Source organism: Manihot esculenta, chromosome 10, assembly GCF_001659605.2.
Source record: "Manihot esculenta cultivar AM560-2 chromosome 10, M.esculenta_v8, whole genome shotgun sequence".
NCBI classification, from domain to species: Eukaryota; Viridiplantae; Streptophyta; class Magnoliopsida; order Malpighiales; family Euphorbiaceae; genus Manihot; species Manihot esculenta.
This window is the reverse complement of record NC_035170.2, coordinates 3,533,655-3,552,500: the sequence shown is the minus strand read 5'-3', so window position 1 is coordinate 3,552,500 and position 18,846 is coordinate 3,533,655. Positions and strand designations below refer to the sequence as shown.

The window sequence follows — 18,846 nt, the reverse complement described above, 5'->3', positions numbered from 1 at the left end:
ATTAAAATATTTTAAATAATTTATTAATTTTAAGTATTAAATGTTTTATTATTTAATTTTTATATTATAAAAAATTTATTAATTTATTTCTTAATTTTATAAAAATTAAATTAATTAATTTTTTAAATTGTGAATATTTTAAAAATTTTTAATATTTAATAATTAAAATTAATAAAAAAAACTTATTAATATAATTTTTAAAATTTTAAATATATTTTAATCTTAATGTATTTTTGAAAGATAAAAAACTAATGGTTGAGTTTTCGATACAAAATTAAATAATAATTTTTTTAATCTTAACTCGAGGCGCATTGTCTTAATAGTTTTAACTGATCTGAGCAGATTCAATGTCGCTGGAGAAATCAAGAAAGCTATTGTCTCTTAATAGTTTTAAGTGATCTGAGCACATTCACTGCCGCCGGAGAAAATACGAAAACTTCCGATGGAGAAGCGACAAAATAAATAGAAATTACCTGTGAGTTTTGCCAAAAGGCGTCAAGGTCTCTTCAACAAAGAGCAGAACTGTTCATGATCTGCGATGCTCAGCTCTCAGTTTTGTCTCCTCTCCCAGTGATAATCCAAAATCAAAGCTTTACACTTTCGGCCATCTTCAGTTTTTAAATTATTCAAAAAATTATTGTTGGAATAAGTAATTAGAAAAGAATGTCTTTTCATTAGTTTTTCAGCTCCTAATTTTAATTTATTGGATTTGGCTGCAGAGCATGGCATCAATAAGCTATCTCCTTCAGAATTTAATGGTTATCAGTTAGATTCATCTCTTACAGATGATTGGCCTTGGTCTTGAGCTACTTCATTTTAGTTTCCTCCTAACTATGTGTTTTTTTTTCAAGAGTTCTTTGCTGTGAAGTTCAACAATTTTGGTCTTTAGCTAATCAGATGATCACCAATTTGTTGTTGGCATCAATAATTTTATTTCAACAGCTCAACACAAGTCTTGAAACTCTCTGAACCACTAAACCAATCCTGTAGTGTCCACAGCATTAAAAGCTAATAGAGAGCGTTTGGGGTTAACGGTGGCAGATGATACTAGAAATAATACGATGGTTCAAAAATTTAAAATAAAAAATTTTAAATAATGACAAATTAAATTATTATTGCTCAATTCAAAACTTACGAAATAAAAATTATATTTAAAAAGTATAAAAAATAAAAGAAACAAGCCACATTTTTTTTCAATACATGTGAATGCACAATACAATTTCAGATCGCGTAATGCATGTATGGTCAAATTGTATTTAGATCAATTTTATTATTTTGATATTTTAATATTTTGTAAGATTTGTTTTAAATTAATATTAGAAGCTAAATTCATGCAATCCATTTAGAAATGAAAATTCTCTAAAATAATTTAGGAAAATTATTATTAATATAATACAGATTTAACTATTTAACTAGATATATTCTTATATTATAATTACACATTTCTATAACAGAATCACGGTTTGAAACCTATAAAAACACCCTTAAGGTGAAGCCTATGAATAAAGATAATGTTATAAATAATATTTAGTTCTTCTCCATTATTTAGTAACTTATCAAGATTTAACCTTGTGGCGTTTTAATGTGAATCTCCTTCGTACTTGGTTAACTCACTACAAAATAATAGACTATCAGCGACTGCTTTTTCATCGCTAATAATAAAAAATCCATCACTGATACTTTCAGCGATGGATTTTCGACGAACTCAAATGGGTCGCTTAAAGTCATGTCGCTAATTTTCTGACAGATTGGAATTCCGTCGTAAATTTGAGCGACGGATTTCCGACGGATCTGAACTCCGTCAAATAAATTTGTGATGGCTTTTCCGACGGATAATTTTGTCGAAAATTTTTACGACTAATGTTGTTCATTGCTAAATCTATCGAAAATTTCAAATTCATCCTATGAATAATCCGTCGCTAATCTATCGAAAATATTAATATATTTATGATAAAAATTCTCATAAATCCATCGCTAATCTTTTAAAATTCGATTAAAAAAATAATTTCCTACTTTTATTTAGATATTCCCAATGTAATCAAATAATTTATAATTAAGAATCATATTCAATATAAATCAAACATCATTCGTAATAATTATAATTCATATTCATAATACTTAACAATATTCATAAAATTTAAAATAAATTTATAATACTTAACAATGTTTATAAAATTTAAAATAAATCCATAATATTTAATGATGATCATAAAATTTAAAATAAATCTATAATACTTAACAATGTTTATAAAATTTAAAACTAATCTATCAATTTATTGAACCATCTGATAGAGAAGTAGAATTTGGAGTTGTGTTATGCGGTGAAGATCTTTTTTTATTTTTCAATAATTTAATCTGATATTTTATTTGTTTTTCTATCTGCACTCGCATTTGCTCCATATTTTCTTTCATTTTAATCCGGTTTATCTCTAATATTTGTTCAATCTCCTCTAAAGAAAACATAGTTTGAGAAGAACTTCCAGGATGAGCTGATGTGCATGAGAAAGAGGTAGTTGGAGTTCCTAATTTTGCAATATCAAAAAATCCAAAACCATAAACCCTCCCTTTACTACTTCTAGAAATTTCAATCTACTTATTCAAATCAAAAGCAGATTTTCAGCAATTACACTCAAATAAGCTCCCTAAATAAAAAAAGAAAACATAATAGACATTTCATTAACTATACATAACTAATGATAACATAACAAATAGAAAAATAATGTGATAACAATAAATAAGTAAAAAGTAATTTAAATCAACTAGTTGTGATTTTCCATCAATGAAAACACCTTGACTCCCATTTTTTGTGTGAGTTGCACGAAATAGTTCAAGTTGAGTTGGTTGCCTACCTAACTTTTTTGCCTACAAAAAATAAATAATTACACAACACAAGATGCACAAATAATTTATAACCATCTATATAAAAATAAAATTGTATAAATAAAAGTAAGAAATAATATAGTTATACCAATCTATTCTTATGAACCTCTAGTTTTATTGAACTACTAGAGTGTTTCATAATAGTCCCATCTTTTTCTACGTTTCTATTTGCTTTACTAGCTTCTGATTTCTTTCTCTACTCTGATGTACTCCAATATGCAACAAGTTCATTCCATATCTCTGCCTCTATCCAATCTGATTTCTTTAGGTTTTTATACTTTACCATTATTATACAATAATTCTAACTCGGAACGATTGTAATAGACTTTATAAAATATATTATCAAACACATCCTTTTCTATATGCATAAATTGTACTTGTGCACAGGCAAAATTTAGAAATGTCTCTATTTCAATCTCAAATTCAGAATTAAGGAAGTCATTTTGATTTAGTCGCTTATATATCCAACTACAATCTACCGACATGATAAATATATTCTGAAAAATAAACAAATTCAACTCTAATTATATACTAATTTAACAAATCAAACACAAGAAAAAATTAAATATTAAATGTTATAGAGGTTAAAAAATTAAATACTAAATGTTTTGAATTTATATATAATAAAAAATTAAAATTTTAAAATTACCACTAAATTATTACAATTTTATTAATCCAAAATTTATAAATATTAAATCTTAATTCTTAAGCAATTGCCTGAAAGAGCTTATATAAAAATTTGATGGTGCTAAGCTAAAAACAATGACTATAAGTCTTTGTAATATATTATGATGCTAGTTATCAGCCTACAAGCTTTGACCACCAATGGGAATGAGAGTTAGAATTTTTCATTACTTTATCGTCTTTCTCTATCAATTAAAAAGAGATTAGACAAGTAATTTAATTAAATATTTATTTTTTATGTTTAACTAATTAGACGATATAATATATCTTTTTACATTGAACTATTTAAAAATATTTTTAAATTGAAGCTTCTAATTTAGTTTCTATTAATATTGGATTGTTTTAGTGAGGTTAGTTTTGGGCATTTTAAAAATGAAGCAATTAAATTGAAGATGTTGACTTTTGTTTATTTTACCAACTTAGATATCTTGGTGGATATAAGATTTCAGAAATCTAAGAACCTAATCTCTGTCCAAGTCAAAAACAGTACGTTTTGTTCCTCAATCTGAATTTTTTTGATTTTCCTCAAAGTCTCCATGTGAATTTTCAGTCCTTGCTTCGTGGAAGCAAATCATTTGAAAATTTAGTCTACTCTCCAATTTTATGGGCCCTAGTGGTGGAGAAATTTTTTGTAACTATCATATGTGTAATGATTTTCATTGTAACTATTGATTGTAATGGATTTATTATAATCAATTATCAAAATTTATTTATACATATAATATTATATGTAATAATTTTTCATGATCACAAAATAAAATAAAGAAATCCTAAATGGAACAGTTTCATTGATTCAACATATGTAGAAGACAACTAATGGAAGTTTGATATCCACTGCTATAAAATAAGTGGAAACAACAACAGAAACACCTAACACAACCAAGCTACAACAGAAATCCAAACTTCTTATTGCTCAATCTAAAAAAAGGAGGAAAGACATTTAATTTCTATCATGAAAAAGGATTCAATTCTTAAAAATCATTGGTGGAAAGTGGCTCGTGTGCATTTGGACCAATGAAGATGTTATCATAGACAATGGCTGCAACGGCAGCACCAACCAATGGACCCACCCAGTATACCCAGTGATTGGTCCACGTCCAGCTTACAACAGCAGGGCCAAAGGAAACTGCTGGGTTCATGGATGCACCATCAAAAGCACCACCAGCCAAAATATTGGCACCAACAATGAAACCAATTGCAATTGGGGCAACAATTCCCACATTCCCCTTCTTGGGATCCACTGCAGTTGCATAAACAGTGTAGACTAGGCCGAAGGTCATCACAATCTCAAAGACAACTGCGTTCCATGAAGACACCCCTGATGATAACGCAAATGCTGATGTTTCCTGCAGTGAATGAACAAGTTTTATATAGAAACCAGAATTTAGCATCAAACCGATGTCTAATTTTTCTAAATTAGGGAGAAATTTCATACCAATCCACCAGTGGCGAATTTAAGAAGCAAGCAAGCAACAACAGATCCAAGCAATTGTGCAATCCAGTACAAAATCCCTCTCAATAGAGTAATGTTTCCTCCAATAAATGCACCAAAAGTAACAGCAGGATTTACATGACCTCCAGATATGTTTGCACCGACGGAAACCGCCACAAAAAGAGCAAACGCATGAGCCAGTGATGCAGCTATTAGACCCGCCGGCGTTGTCGAACCATTGTCCGTTAGCTTACTGAAAGCCATGCCGGATCCTTCACCGGCGAATACGAAAATAATCATGGAGAAGAACTCGGCCATAGCCGCCCTTAGGGCGTCTGGTTGGCTGGCCTCTCCCGGATTCCCAACTGCAATTCTGGTGATCGGCATTTTCGTGAAGTTTAGAAGAAGCTCTGTTCTGCTACTTCTTTCTTCTTTATTTAGAGTATTTGAATATGGCTTAGTGATGATCGAGAGTTGAGTTTCCCTTTATATATACCTGAAATAACGGCTGAGGAACCGGTACAATCGGTTTCCGGTAAATACTAAACAGAAGGGAGAGGATGGATTTTTAATCAAGTCACGGGTCGGTGATTTGCGGCTAGTGAAAGTGACCTGGAACCTAAGTATTTGAGACACGTGTATGGTGGAAAATGAATTTAGCTTCCAAAAATCGAGAGAGGTGGGGTTGGGCGGGATTTGCCGATTTTGGCACCCTGAGATCGCCGACCAAGGACAGTCGACGGGTCCCGTTTTCATGATTGGGTAATGTAGTTGAGTGGGTTGATTGACGACTAAGAGCCTGATTGTAATTATAATTTAATCTTTTAAAATTTGTTTAAAATATGGTTTTTAAATATAATTTTATAATAACTTTATGATTATTTTATTTAAAATATAGTAAAAAAGATTTTATGTTTTTTGCATAAATTGAATTTAAGTCAATAAATATTTTGTAAATTATTTTAAAGATTGTCATTTAATAAGAAATTATAGAAATATAAAAATATAAACATAAAGAATTTTATAAAAAAATAAATTTCTTAAATAAATTTATGTTTTTAAAATACAATTTTTATGTAATTTTATAAAATAATTTTTCTAAAAATCAATACACTTTACAAACAATTTTAAAATAAAAAAATAAATATTAAAAAATTTTAAAATTGCGTTGGCCTCTGGAGGTAGAGATGAGCGGCGAGTTTTTGATTTTGAATAAAGGCAATTGAATAGAAAAAAAATGGTGTGTGGGCCACGAGGTGAGGTTTGGGGTGGCAAGTATGGGTCCATGAGTTTCTTATTTAATCACGTGGACGGTCACAAAGTTGGAAAATTTTACAAAATTATGAGGATCCAGTGGTGCAAAAAGGTTCATGTCGCGGGCTTCTGTCTTACGTGATACATGCATTAATTATTGCCACGCAATCAAATTAATTACTCCACTTGAATATTCTAACCCAATCCATATAATATATAAAATTTTATTAAAAATAAATGATTTATTAATTATCATTTTATTTTAAAGATTAATGAAATACTTTCGTAAAAATTACCCAAGAAAAGGACAACAGCACTGAATCTATTTTTCTCTTATTGGACCGACCACTTGTACTAGACTTACATTTTCTGATACTGTTGCAGTCACTGGTCTGATCTCACTTCACATCACATAGAGATTGATTTTATATTAGCATGTTTCTTGTGTTGAATTTTCCAGCTCTTTGTTTCTTGTTCATGATCACTCATGCTTCTAATAATACAATAACTTGTACTTTTAGCAGTCTTCTAAGTTGATCCTTATACTGATTTTCACTATTTGAATTGAATACTATTGATTTTAGTTTAGAATTCTAAGATTAACGTGTAATAAAAAATTCATCACATAATTTAATAAATAATAAAATAAAATTATCTTTTAAAAAATTATTCTATTACATGACTTTTAATTAATCAATATAATTAAAAATATAAATAATTAAGTAAAAATTATTCTATTACACCTCTAATCAACTAATATAATTAGAAATATAGATAGTTATTTTACTACTATCTTAATCAATCAATATGATAAGCGATTTTAGTTTCAAAAATCCCACAAAAAATTATTAATAAGTTATATAAAAATAGATTTTTTATTAATTGCGATAAGATATTTATCTTTTCAAAATTTAAAAATTAATTCTATAAATAATATCATAAAACACATCTTTTAGATTTATTTAATTATTTATATAAATAAAATTTAAATACAAACCTATTACAAATATTAATTTCTAAAACTACTCAAATCCATGTACCAAATATAGATCAATCGGATTAAATACTTAAAAAAAAATAATTTTACCTTTGTGTTTTGTTTGGTTGCTTCTCTTTATATAGGTTTAAGTTTAATCATTCTAATAAAATGGTTTTACCTTTAACAAAAAAAAACTTGGAGTGTTCACAAAACTTATACTTGGATCTATAATTTTTATTTATTTTATTTTTTCACGTATATTAAAAAAATATTTTTCATTAAATTTTTAATTATATCATCTTAAAAATATTAAATTTTATTAAATATTAAGAGATATTTAAAAATTTTTATAAATAAGATAAAATTAAATAGAATTATAATGGTGTATTTATATGCTATTATAGTATAAAAAAAGAGAGTGAATAATAATTTTAAAATATTCCAAAAAAATGATAGAATAAAAATTATGAAATGAAATAAATATTAATTTATAGACTAATTGGCTCAAATGAAATGAACAGAATATGATTCTTAAAAAAAAAATTACTTTCAATCTAATATCAAGCACCTCAAATCTAGACAATGGTTTATCGTTAGAAATTATAAAGTCATTTTTTAAAAAATACTTAATTTTGTAAAATATTTTCCATTAATTATTTTCAAAGAAAAACTCTCGATAACAAAATTCTAGTAAAGGCAAACTATGCAAAAATTGTTCATTGATTTATCAAGACTTACGAAGAAGTACATCTGTACATAAAAGAGTTTGATTTCACCTGGATACAAACTCTCAATTTTTCTTACTCGATTCCATTGTCTCGATCCAAAAAAATTAATAAACTATCCAACATATAAATTTGAATATATAAATTATAATTTATATTCGAGATACAATTACATCTCATAATCTAGGTGTGTATCTTAGATTTTGTTTGGTCGGAATAACTCGGTTAAAAGATTTAAAATTTTTAAGAAGTATGAAAATTGTTTTTATTTGATTGACATGTTTTTTTGAATTTCTTGGAAAGTGAAGGATTTTTCTTTTTCTAATGGGGAAATAATTTATTTACTCCAATCTAGTTAAGCTACTTCATGAGAAGTGAATTCTAAGGAAATAACTCATTTGAACCAAATAAGACCTTAGACTGTGTTTGTTTCACGATAAATATTTTTCAAAAAATTATTTTTCATATTTTATGGTATTTAGGGTAATCAGAAAATTTAGTCAATGAAAATATTTTCCTAATAATGAAATATATGCCATTTTAAGAAAAATGAGAAGACGATGTTATTTTTATACGCTGAGATTTTTATTAAAATATTTATATATAAATTTGTTAATAAAATTTATTTTTGAAGTTAAAATTAAATATTAAAAAATAAGTTATGTAGTTGAAAAATATATTTTAAATAAAATATTTTTTATAGAAAATATTTTCTACGAAAAATTTTTTTCAAATACAAGTTATTTTCTGTAAATAAACAGATATTTATTTCCAAAATAACTTTGGATTTAAAACATGTATACAGAGTTCCATTGATGTAATCCTCCATGTATACTCAAAGCTTGTGTAATTCAAAGAACATGTATTATATGGAATTGGATTAACCTACTTAGGTGACCTATTCCAATTTCCAACACCAACCGTAATTGATGTTGAAGTTTGATGCTAATAATTCGGACAAAGGGTAAGATTACCCTTACATGTATATCCTTAACTGCCCATTCTGGTCTTTATCAATACAAAATGCTGGTGCAGGTTTTGCATCTACAAACTCATATGAACATGCTTTGGACATAACTGATTCTTATCTTTTACTTCCACTGATTTATAACCACACTTCCTTTCATGTGAGCCCTTCTGCTGAATAAGCTTCTTAAAGCAAATCCCATTTGCTGATGTTAAGATTAGTGGCTCACTAGTGACAATTTCTCCTAAACGTTCAGCCAAGAGGATCTCATCTGCTTCATTTGTGAAACCATCCAGTTTCACCAGTTTTAGATGTTGCAGCTTTGTGTTCTTACCAGCTTTCATTGAACATTTTGCAGCTTTCTCCACAAAGTAGCCTTTGGGATCAATCTGCAAATTGTTAAGTAACTCACTCCGTTATCCATTTTGTAATAAAAGAATTAAATAAATTCTTGCAAAATTCTTGTGAAATCTTTGATTTCAAATGGAGGGATTAGATGAGAATCTACGTTACTGGACCCTATAAGTCATGAGCCTTTCAAAGAAACGTACAGTGACAAAGAGTTTCTCTAATGAGGGACAGAGCTTCAGGAAGGAGATTAAGGCATCACCGTCATAGTCTTGATCTGAATTATCAATCCACCAAAGTTCTTTTAGATTATAGAATTGGAATTCCGAAAGAAATGTGGTTAGTGATTGACAAATCAATGCCTGCAGGAGCAGCAGCAACACAACAATTAATGAATTAAATAGGAGATTTTCCTTTAATTTAATAAATAAGCAGCAATAGGAAGAATACCTGAAATGTCCATTTGCATAGAGTCAGAGCTTTCACATTCTTTATAGTTAGCAGGACTAAGTCAAAGTTGCAGCTGCTGAAGCTATTATACTTGGGACCTTGTCTGAAATCAAGATATGCATCAACCAAATTATGGTGATATTCAAGCCAAAATGAAGGTAATAGTCCTCGAAATCGGAACGTTCGAAGCTTAAAAGATCTGATATGCAGAAACTCTAACTGCAAACACTCAAAGATTATCAGATTCAAAAGCTTTGTATCAGAACCTATACTTAAAGACTGCAAGCACTTGCAGCCTGTAATTTTCAAAGTTTCAAGGGAGAAAAAATTTTGCAAGATGGAAGAAACTGCATCATTTGTGAGATGATTAACAGATATCAGATGAAGACTTTTGACAGAGAAGCAAGCAAGAGAAGGAGATGGTTGAGAAAGGGAAAGATTCTGAGGATTATTGAATTCTAACTTCAACTTAAACTGCCTGTCAAATTCATGATTCCCAGAAGAGAAATCAAGATGAAGCTTGCTATTAGGAGCAATAATAGCTAAGAGGACACAGCCATTGATGAAATGAAACTGAAACTTTCTGGTGTTCTTGGATGGATCTTGCTCATTAAAATTGGCAAGAAAATCACAGATAGCTTCAGCAACATCTTTCTCAGTTCCATGCTGCACTAGAGCTGTCTCCCATAGAAGTTTCCATCTCTTTGAAAGGAAAATTGTTTGAACGGCAGATTCAAAAGGAAGTGAAGAAATTATGTGGAATAAGATTCCATCAGGCAAACTACTGATCCAATCACCCATCTTTTGATTTTTCCTGTTTAAAGAATCAAAAACCAAATTAGCATAATAATTTTGCATGAACTAGGATTAACATGAGAAGATTAAAAGCGAAGTTAAATCAATCCTTACCCCATATTTATGAGCCATAGATGAGATTGGGAATCCAATCTGTCAATGAAAAAAAACTGGAACAATCAGAAAAATTTACTATTTAGTCCATATAATATAAATTACGGTAAGCTATTTTTCAAAAAATATTAGTGTAAAAAGCTGCTATCTGCAATCGTACCGATTGGTTTAACAGCCAATGAGAGACGTAAAAGTAACTTTGGCTATACTAATTTGTCTAGTTTTATTATCTTGGCATTGTTGAGAGTGGGCTAAATTTGTACTAATGGCATTTGACAATTCTGTTATCTAAATAATCAAGCAAATACCCATTTGAAATTATTGTTGAAAACTGGGTTAAAGTGATTAGTTACTTGGTTAATTAATCTATTCTAATTAGGGATTTTAATTGAATTATTAAAATTATTCCTTTTATACCCAATTTCAACCTATGGAATTTTCATTCTCTTGCATTGATCAGAATTCAGTATTCTTTTGGGCTAAAGAATCTGAAAATTCTGGGGTCACGTGACGTGATATGCAGATACCTCTAGCTTTTGGTGTATGCAAATTAATTTAATTTTTGTATATTTTTATTTTTTAATATAATTGACTCTTATTTGAATTCGTTAATAATACTCAATGTTAGATATTCTCAACTAAATAAAAAATAGCTCCTGCAATCAAATTTTTAATTTTTAATTTTTTTTATTGTGAAATAAATATATTATCTAATTTTTAGTTAAGTATTTATATATGGATTTATGTATTTTTTATATAAAATTTAATTTATTTTGTGCAAATTTCAATATAATAATTTAATTAAACACACTCAAATTTAATTAATTTTACTCGTTTTATATATAGCTTAACTTTTTTTAAATAATAAAATTTAATTATTTATTGTTATTATTATAATAAATTATTATTAGTTATACATAAAAATCACCTGTAATATTAATAAATTAAATTAAATTTATTAAATAATAAAAAACTTTAACATATGAGTGTTATTAATTAATGAATTAAAATTATTATATTTTTAAATTTAAAATTATAATAAAATTTTGCTGTAAAGTATAATTTATTTTTAAAATACTTATTTTATTATATTACTAAACTTTTATCATATTCATATCGAAAGTAAATTATCTTGTTTCCTAAATTTTAAATGTTTACATTATTTTAATATTTATTTTATTATATAAATATTATTTTATTATTTAAATATTCTTACCAAAATTATTTAATATTTTAATATTGTCCATTAAATTAAATTTGCATCCATTAATATTTTCTTAAAAATCTATAACTTTCTGAAATTTCTGTAGGGTGAGCATTCGGTCGATTCGATTCAACTGAATAAACTGAAAATTAAAATTTTAGTATTTATAAAAATCGAACCAAATTGATTTTGATCAGAAATTAAATTAAATTGAACCGGTCTGATTCGATTTGATCGGTTTTAATTTTTAATAATTTTTTTTATTTTTTACACTTTAATTTTAATATTTTAAAATTTAATTAAAATATTTTAAACTTAATATAATTTAATTTTTCTATATTATTAAAAATAACATATTATTATCACTAATTGGTTCGGTTCGGTTTTTTTTTTCTGATTAAAACCGAACCGAACCGAATTGAATAAAAAACCGAACCGCATTTTGAAATTATTTCAGTTCGGTCGGTTTTTTCGGTTTGAACCGAATACTGCTCACCCCTAAATTTCTGTAGTATACTAAAATTTCGAAGTTACTGACGTAACACAACAATCATCCAAAATAAGTTATGAGCTGTTATTATAAAATAGAGTCACGTGGTAAGGGGTTAATAAGCCGATATGCAGTCCCATCTTTGAAAATGAAGACTCAGACACAGTGATACCCAATTCTTCATCAAGACTCGCCCTCTTCTGAGTAAGTCGAGTCTTCATATAAAGTTATCGTTAGCAGACAGACCCTGTTACGCTCGTAATCGTGGGATCTCCGATCAATTAGTCGAAGCAGATTCTTGATAGTGGAAAAAACACACCATCTATGGTCAATAAAGCAGATTCTAACAATTTAAACATTGAATAAATACTCCAATACGTCAAAAGATTGCAGGCTACTCTCGAGCAATGCAAAGGTCGAGAGGAGGCGTCATTCATGGCTCCCAGGAGAAGGGAGAAAGCCTCCATTGATACTTCAAGGACTCGGACATAGGCAATCCAGACGCGGTCCAAAGGGAAGGACAAGTTTGAGGAAGAGGAGTCATCAGGCGATGCTTCGAAGAACGTCGACTGAAAGCTGGTACAGGCTATTCAAAGGTACCAGAAAGGGCAGGAAGAGGACTTTGGCCTAGATGATACTTCACCTTTGTCAGATAAGATCCAATAAAAGACTTTTACTGCTAAGTTCAAACTCCCAAGATTGGATAAATATGATGGGACAACAGATCTCAGGAGTCACCTGGCGATCTTTAGAGCAACAATGCAGCTTCACGACGTTAATAATTTTGTGTTATGTCGAGTGTTCTCGTCTACTCTTACAGGTTTGGCTCATAAATAGTACTAATATCTGAGCCTGGGTTTAATTCAGAACTTTATACAATTCATTATATTCTTCAAATTTAGGTTTATTACTTGTATACCTTATAAAAAGCTCTTTTTTGACTTGCGGAAGATCCGCCAAGAAGAGGGTGAATCTTTAAAAAAGTTTATCTCACGGTTTAATTTAGAAGTAATACTAGTGGATGAATTAAATCATGAGCTAGCATGTGAAGTGTTGAAGAAAGAAACATGCGATGTCAAGTTCATGGATTCCCTAATCAAGAACCTAGCCGCTATGTATTAACAGCTAATGGACAGAGCCTAGAAATATATCAGGTTGGATGATGAAGTCCAAACATTGAGAGAGAACAAAAAAACGAGTCAAAAGCAAGGCCAAAAGCCAGAGAAGCAAGGATATGAGAGAGACCATAGAAGTTACCCAGTCTCCCGAAGAAGGAATGACCAAGGTAAGCATAAGAATTAGACTCCATTGAATGACTTACGAACACATATTCTAAGGTGGATTAGGAAAAACAATAAGAAGATCAGGTGGCCCCCCAAGCTCAACCTTGAGAAAGCCAAAAGGCGAGACAGGACTAGGTGCTACCATTTTCACGAAGACCATGGACATACGACGAAGGAGTGCCAGGAGCTGAAAGACGAGATCGAGAGGTTAATAAGGGATGACACACTTTGAAAATTTACCAGAAAGAAGAGGAATGAGAGGAGACCTAAACCGGAGGCAACAACTCACAAAACTACCCCTGACAGGAAACCTGAAGAGGTTATTCATGTGGTTAGGACCGAGTGGCAATAAGGGCCTATAAAAGTGGAACGTCACAAGATATTCTACTCCTGAGTCAAACTCCAAAATTTTGAAATTGATTGAGTTAGATAACCGAGCCTTTTAATTATTCTTGAAAGAATGTTTTTATTTATAGAAATGTTATAAACAAAAATATGATGTGTTCTTCAAATTTTTTTTATTAGGAACATCAGATGAAAGCCTGGAGACAAGAGCAAGGCCATAAGGCTGACATCCGCTAGGCCACATAATTGAGGTATTAGTCTCATCAAACAAGGCATTTTATGCTAAGCTATAAGGTGGGTTCCGTCAGGCCATAATTCGGGTGTTAGCCCAACCAAATAAGGTATTTTATGTTAGGCCACAAGACGGATTCTGTTAGGCCATAATCCGAGTGTTAGTCCACCAAACAAGGCATTTTATGCCAAGTCACAAGGCATATTCCGTCACGCCATAATCCGGGTGTTAGTTCCACAAAACAAGACATTTTATGTAGGCCATAAAGTAGGTTTCGTCAGGCATTCGGGTGTTAGTCCCATCAAACAAGATATTTTATACTAGGCACAAGGCGGGTTCCCTTAGGCTATAATCTGGGTGTTAGTCCCGCTAAATAAGGTCACAAGGCAGGTTCCGCCAGGCCATAATCCGGGTGTTAGTCCCGCTAAAAAAGGCCACAAGGCGGATTTCGCTAGGCCGCAATCCGGGTGTTAGTCTCGCTAAACAAGGCCACAAGGCGGATTCCGCCAGACCATAATCTGGGTGTTAGTCTCGCTAAGCAAGACATTTATATCAGGCCATAATTCGGGTGTTAGTCCCGCTAAATAAGGCATTTTATATCCGGGCCACTAGGCGGATATTCGCAAGGCCACATGACTAGGTGATTAGTCCCACTAAATAAAGACAAATTTCTGCCTGAAAGTGCCACAAGGTGTGTATCTACTAGGCAGGTCTTCGAACATTAGTCCTAAAAGACAAAGGCAAGTTTTCTGCCGAAAATTGCCATAAGGCGGGTAACTGCTAGATGAGTCTTCGGGCATTAGTTTCAAAAGATAAATGCAAGTTTCTACCGAAAAGCGCCACAAGGCGGGTAATCACCAGGCGAGTCTTTGAGTGTTAGTTCCAAAAGACAGAGGCAATTTTCTGCCGAAAAGCGCTACAAGATGAGTAACCGCTAGGTGAGTATTCAGACACTAGTTCCAAAAGACAGAGGCGAGTTTCTGCTGAAAAGCGCCACAAAACGGGTGGCCGCCAAGCCACATGTCTGAATGTTAATCCTCTTCTATAAATTATCCAAGTTATTTTATGGCCACTAGTCAGGCTAGTAACCAGGTGTTATGGTCGCGGGTTAATCTCTTAACAATCTTTTAAGGAGACTATTTAAGTCTTGTTGACGATAATTGGATGAGAGTTATGGTTGAGCACTGAGCATATAAGTACTTAGCGAAAATAATGACAAAGTATAGAAAAAAAGACTTCTTATTAAAAATGAAAATTACAAAATATGGCGATTATCATTTATAGGTAGGAGCAGGCAAAGCGACGCAAGTGTGGAAGGCCAATCTAAACAGGCCACGTGCCCTATATCGTGAAAACAACTGTTACCTTCGAATTTGATGAATCGAAGATCAGCGGGGAACTTTTAATATAATACAACAGTCGCCCAAAGTAAGTTACGAGTTGTCACTATAAGATAGAGCCACGTGGCAAGAGTTTAATAAGTCGATACGCTATCCCATCTGTGGAAAGGAAGACCCAGATACTATAGCATTCGATTCTTTTTCAAAACTCGCCCTCTCCTGAATAAGTCGAGTTTTCACATAAAGTTACTATTAGCAGGCATACTCTCGTTACGCTTATAATCGCGGAATTCCCAATTAATTAGCTGGAAGGATCTCTTATCAATTAGCCGGTACCAGCCGAGTTTTCAAGAAATACTATAGTTAACTTCATCTTCTTACAGTATAAAAATGAATAATCGTAGAGACAAAAGTACATAATTTTTACACAACTACTCTTAAATTTTAAGCAATTCCTTATATTCGTTTTAATTTTCAGTTTACTAACTTAAACGTGTGGCCACCGTAAACGTCAACCACCTTAAATTCCCTTTCTTTCATGATTAATCAATAGCAGTCACACCATCCATCCATTTTCTCTATAATAATACTCATCCTCTATTTATTTTCAAATTTAATAATTATCCACTACTCATTATCTAATAATATAATTATAATTTTAAAAATTCATTTATTTCATTAATAAATCGAATATTAGACATATAAATGGATAAAAATTAAAACATACAATACTACTACTGAAAAGACATAAATTAAGCATTATGAAATTCTGAAACACACGTATATATAGCTAATAATGATCATTTTTCTCATTTTCAACCACTAAGCTTACTTAAAAATAACAAATTATGGTATAAAAAAAACATTATCTTAATTTTTAAAAAATATATTAAAATATTCATAAAATTTTAAAAAAATTATTAATTAATTTTTTTATTAATTTTAACTGTAAAATATTATAAAAAAAATCTAAAATATCCTCGATATAAAAAGATTAATTAGTAAATACTTTTATAAAATTAAAAGATTAACTAATAAATTTTTATATATTATAAAAATTAAATAATAAAATATTTAACGGTTAAAATTAATAAAAAAAATTAATTTATAAATTTTTTAAAATATTAAAAATATTTTAATATATTTTTAAAATTTATAACTAATTTATAAATTCTTTCATATTATATAAATTAAATAGTAAATTTCTTTATATAAAATCCGAATTCAACTCAAAATGTTGAAATTCAAATCCTCCCAAACTCGATTATATATTATTATTTGTACATCCAAAATACCTGATCTATCTCCATCTATGTGTCACTAGTTAACGGAAGTAGGAAGTAGAAAAAAAGAAATGAACAATTGGTTGGGCTTTGGATTTTTCTTTTTCTATTACTTGATTATAGTAATATTAATATACTTTTTTTTTTAAATGAAGACTAATAGTACTGTTTGCTGAATTAAGAGCAAAAACGTATTTAGATAGATGCAGCATTGAAGCAATGACAAAAATTACAGTGTTAACTTCTGAAGAATTTAGCAAGTTTATCTTCAAGATCTACACAAGCAAAGCTCATAGTTTGTGTATGAAACGCATGCAAGATTAAAAATGAAGGGATTTCAAAGGTTGGAAACGACGAAGCAGAGCAGAAACAGTAAGCTTAAGTGATGAAAAGAGATTTTATTACCTTATTCTTCTTTTAAACCATAGCCTTTGCCGTATGAAAAAGAAGCTGCTGGATGGATGAAGTTAGAGAAAAATTGAAGGAGAGCCTCTCTTTAAGCAGCAGCGCTCATGTTTGTTGCTCTTGATATATTTTGGCCTGCGAGATTGGGAGGAAGAGGCCAACTTGCAACAAAAACTTTAATACAGATGTGATGATTTGTTTTTTGTCAGTAGCATTATAAGCTCTATTAAATATAGTTTGATGATAAATATATTTAAATAAATTTAAAAGATTTGAAATTTTATTTTTTAATTATTATTTTAAAAAAAACATTAAAACAACGAACAAAATTCATTTGAAAATAAATTTCGTGCAAACTCACAACAACCAGCCGCCACATCTCGAACAGCAACGAATGCAGGTAAATTTTTGCAAACATTAATGATCGTAAAAGCGCCGCCTTCCGCTATCACTCTATCCAAATTTCTAATTTTTGCAAAAATAAAAGACTACTCAACGCTTTTTGTGGATCATTTATTAAATGAATCTGCAATTGGAGATATGTAGTGGTTTAGATTTGATTCCTTTAATGGAAATCGCTAATGAAAAAAAAGTGATATTTATAATAGCTAATTACTGTTCTTTTTATTTTATAATTTTTATTATTTTTTATTTATTTTTTAAAATTATTATCTATCGTCCTCTTTTATACTTTCTACCTTCTATAATTTTTATTAATTTTATTTTTTACATATATTAAAAAATAACTTTTTTATTAATTTTCCAATTATATTTATTTTAAAAATATTAAATTTTATTAAATAAAATTATAATAGTATATAGAAAATTAGAATAAAAATTATAGAATATAGAAAATATTAATAATTTAAATTAATAATTTTTAGATTAGGTGCAAAAAAATTTTTTTGCAAGTTGTCAGACCTTTTCTCTCCCGAAATATGAACCGACAAATCCAACATTCAATCCAGTTTGTTTGTTAGAAAGAAATTATGTGGACTGAATTGAAAGGAGGGCAGAGGCTTTTAAGGAGGTGGGGTCATGGCCTGCGAATTTAATTAATGCACAATATCTTATGAATTCTTTGGCAAAAATAATTATATATATGAATTCATTTTTAAATTTTTTTTATTGGTTGGATTTTTCACAATGAATAGTAAAAATGTAATATTCTATTAATATTATAAATTTTTTTTTTTTTAATCTTAGATTAAGAAAAATCACAAATATTTCTATGCATATCATATAGAAAAATAGTATACAATTTTAACTTATTCAATTAATTATATATATTTCAAATACTTAATTATGAATTTAAATATTTCTTAATGGACTATAGTATTTTAATTTGTTTTACCAGTTATCAAGCTGTAAGAGCTCCTGTTGATGAGTTTTCAGATTGGGACTCTGGAAAAGGATTTATATTTTAATTTTTGAGTATTTTTATTTATAAGTCAATATTTATATTTTTAAAAATTTATTAAAATATTTCTAATTTTCTTTTTATTAATTAATATAAACATTCCATCTATTTTCATTATCAGTGCATTGAGAAAAGACTAAATTATTTTTATCTCTTCGATTAATACCTATTCTCTTAATAACTTTGTAACCATTCAATTGTTTCTCTCTTTCATCA

At 29.4% G+C, this 18,846-nt stretch overlaps 2 protein-coding genes across 4 annotated transcripts; both read right to left on the bottom strand.

Annotated features, from left to right (window-relative positions):
• Positions 1-4,324: 4,324 nt before the first annotated feature.
• LOC110624056 (aquaporin TIP1-3) lies at positions 4,325-5,472 on the bottom strand. The gene is made up of 2 exons (XM_021769125.2): positions 5,000-5,472; positions 4,325-4,910 (listed from the first exon to the last, which is right to left on the bottom strand). Exons 1-2 carry the CDS (start codon positions 5,381-5,383, stop codon positions 4,536-4,538), a joined length of 759 nt encoding a protein of 252 aa, XP_021624817.1. The 5' UTR covers positions 5,384-5,472; the 3' UTR covers positions 4,325-4,535.
• A 3,294-nt stretch (positions 5,473-8,766) lies between these two features.
• On the bottom strand, positions 8,767-17,426 carry LOC110624392 (F-box protein At2g39490). Of its 3 annotated transcripts, none has more exons than XM_021769500.1 (5): positions 17,211-17,426; positions 10,629-10,684; positions 9,720-10,533; positions 9,473-9,631; positions 8,767-9,310 (listed from the first exon to the last, which is right to left on the bottom strand). In XM_021769500.1, exons 2-5 carry the CDS (start codon positions 10,631-10,633, stop codon positions 8,999-9,001), a joined length of 1,290 nt encoding a protein of 429 aa, XP_021625192.1. In that variant the 5' UTR covers positions 10,634-10,684; positions 17,211-17,426; the 3' UTR covers positions 8,767-8,998. The 3 variants fall into 3 exon arrangements, with proteins under 3 accessions (XP_021625192.1, XP_021625193.1, XP_021625194.1); XM_021769501.1 differs by having other exon boundaries at positions 10,629-10,667; XM_021769502.2 differs by lacking the exon at positions 17,211-17,426 and adding an exon at positions 15,548-15,586 and having other exon boundaries at positions 10,629-10,667.
• Positions 17,427-18,846: the final 1,420 nt, after the last annotated feature.

Excerpts from the sequence above, each read along its gene's own strand:
- LOC110624056 (XM_021769125.2), bottom strand. The coding sequence starts at position 5,383 with ATGCCGATCACCAGAATTGCAGTTGGGAATCCGGGAGAGGCCAGCCAA. Across the intron at positions 4,911-4,999 it reads AATTCGCCACTGGTGGATTG|GAAACATCAGCATTTGCGTT; the intron begins GTATGAAATTTC and ends CATTCACTGCAG.
- LOC110624392 (XM_021769500.1), bottom strand. Across the intron at positions 9,632-9,719 it reads TATGCAAATGGACATTTCAG|GCATTGATTTGTCAATCACT; the intron begins GTATTCTTCCTA and ends CTGCTCCTGCAG. Across the intron at positions 9,311-9,472 it reads TAGAGAAACTCTTTGTCACT|ATTGATCCCAAAGGCTACTT; the intron begins GTACGTTTCTTT and ends AACAATTTGCAG.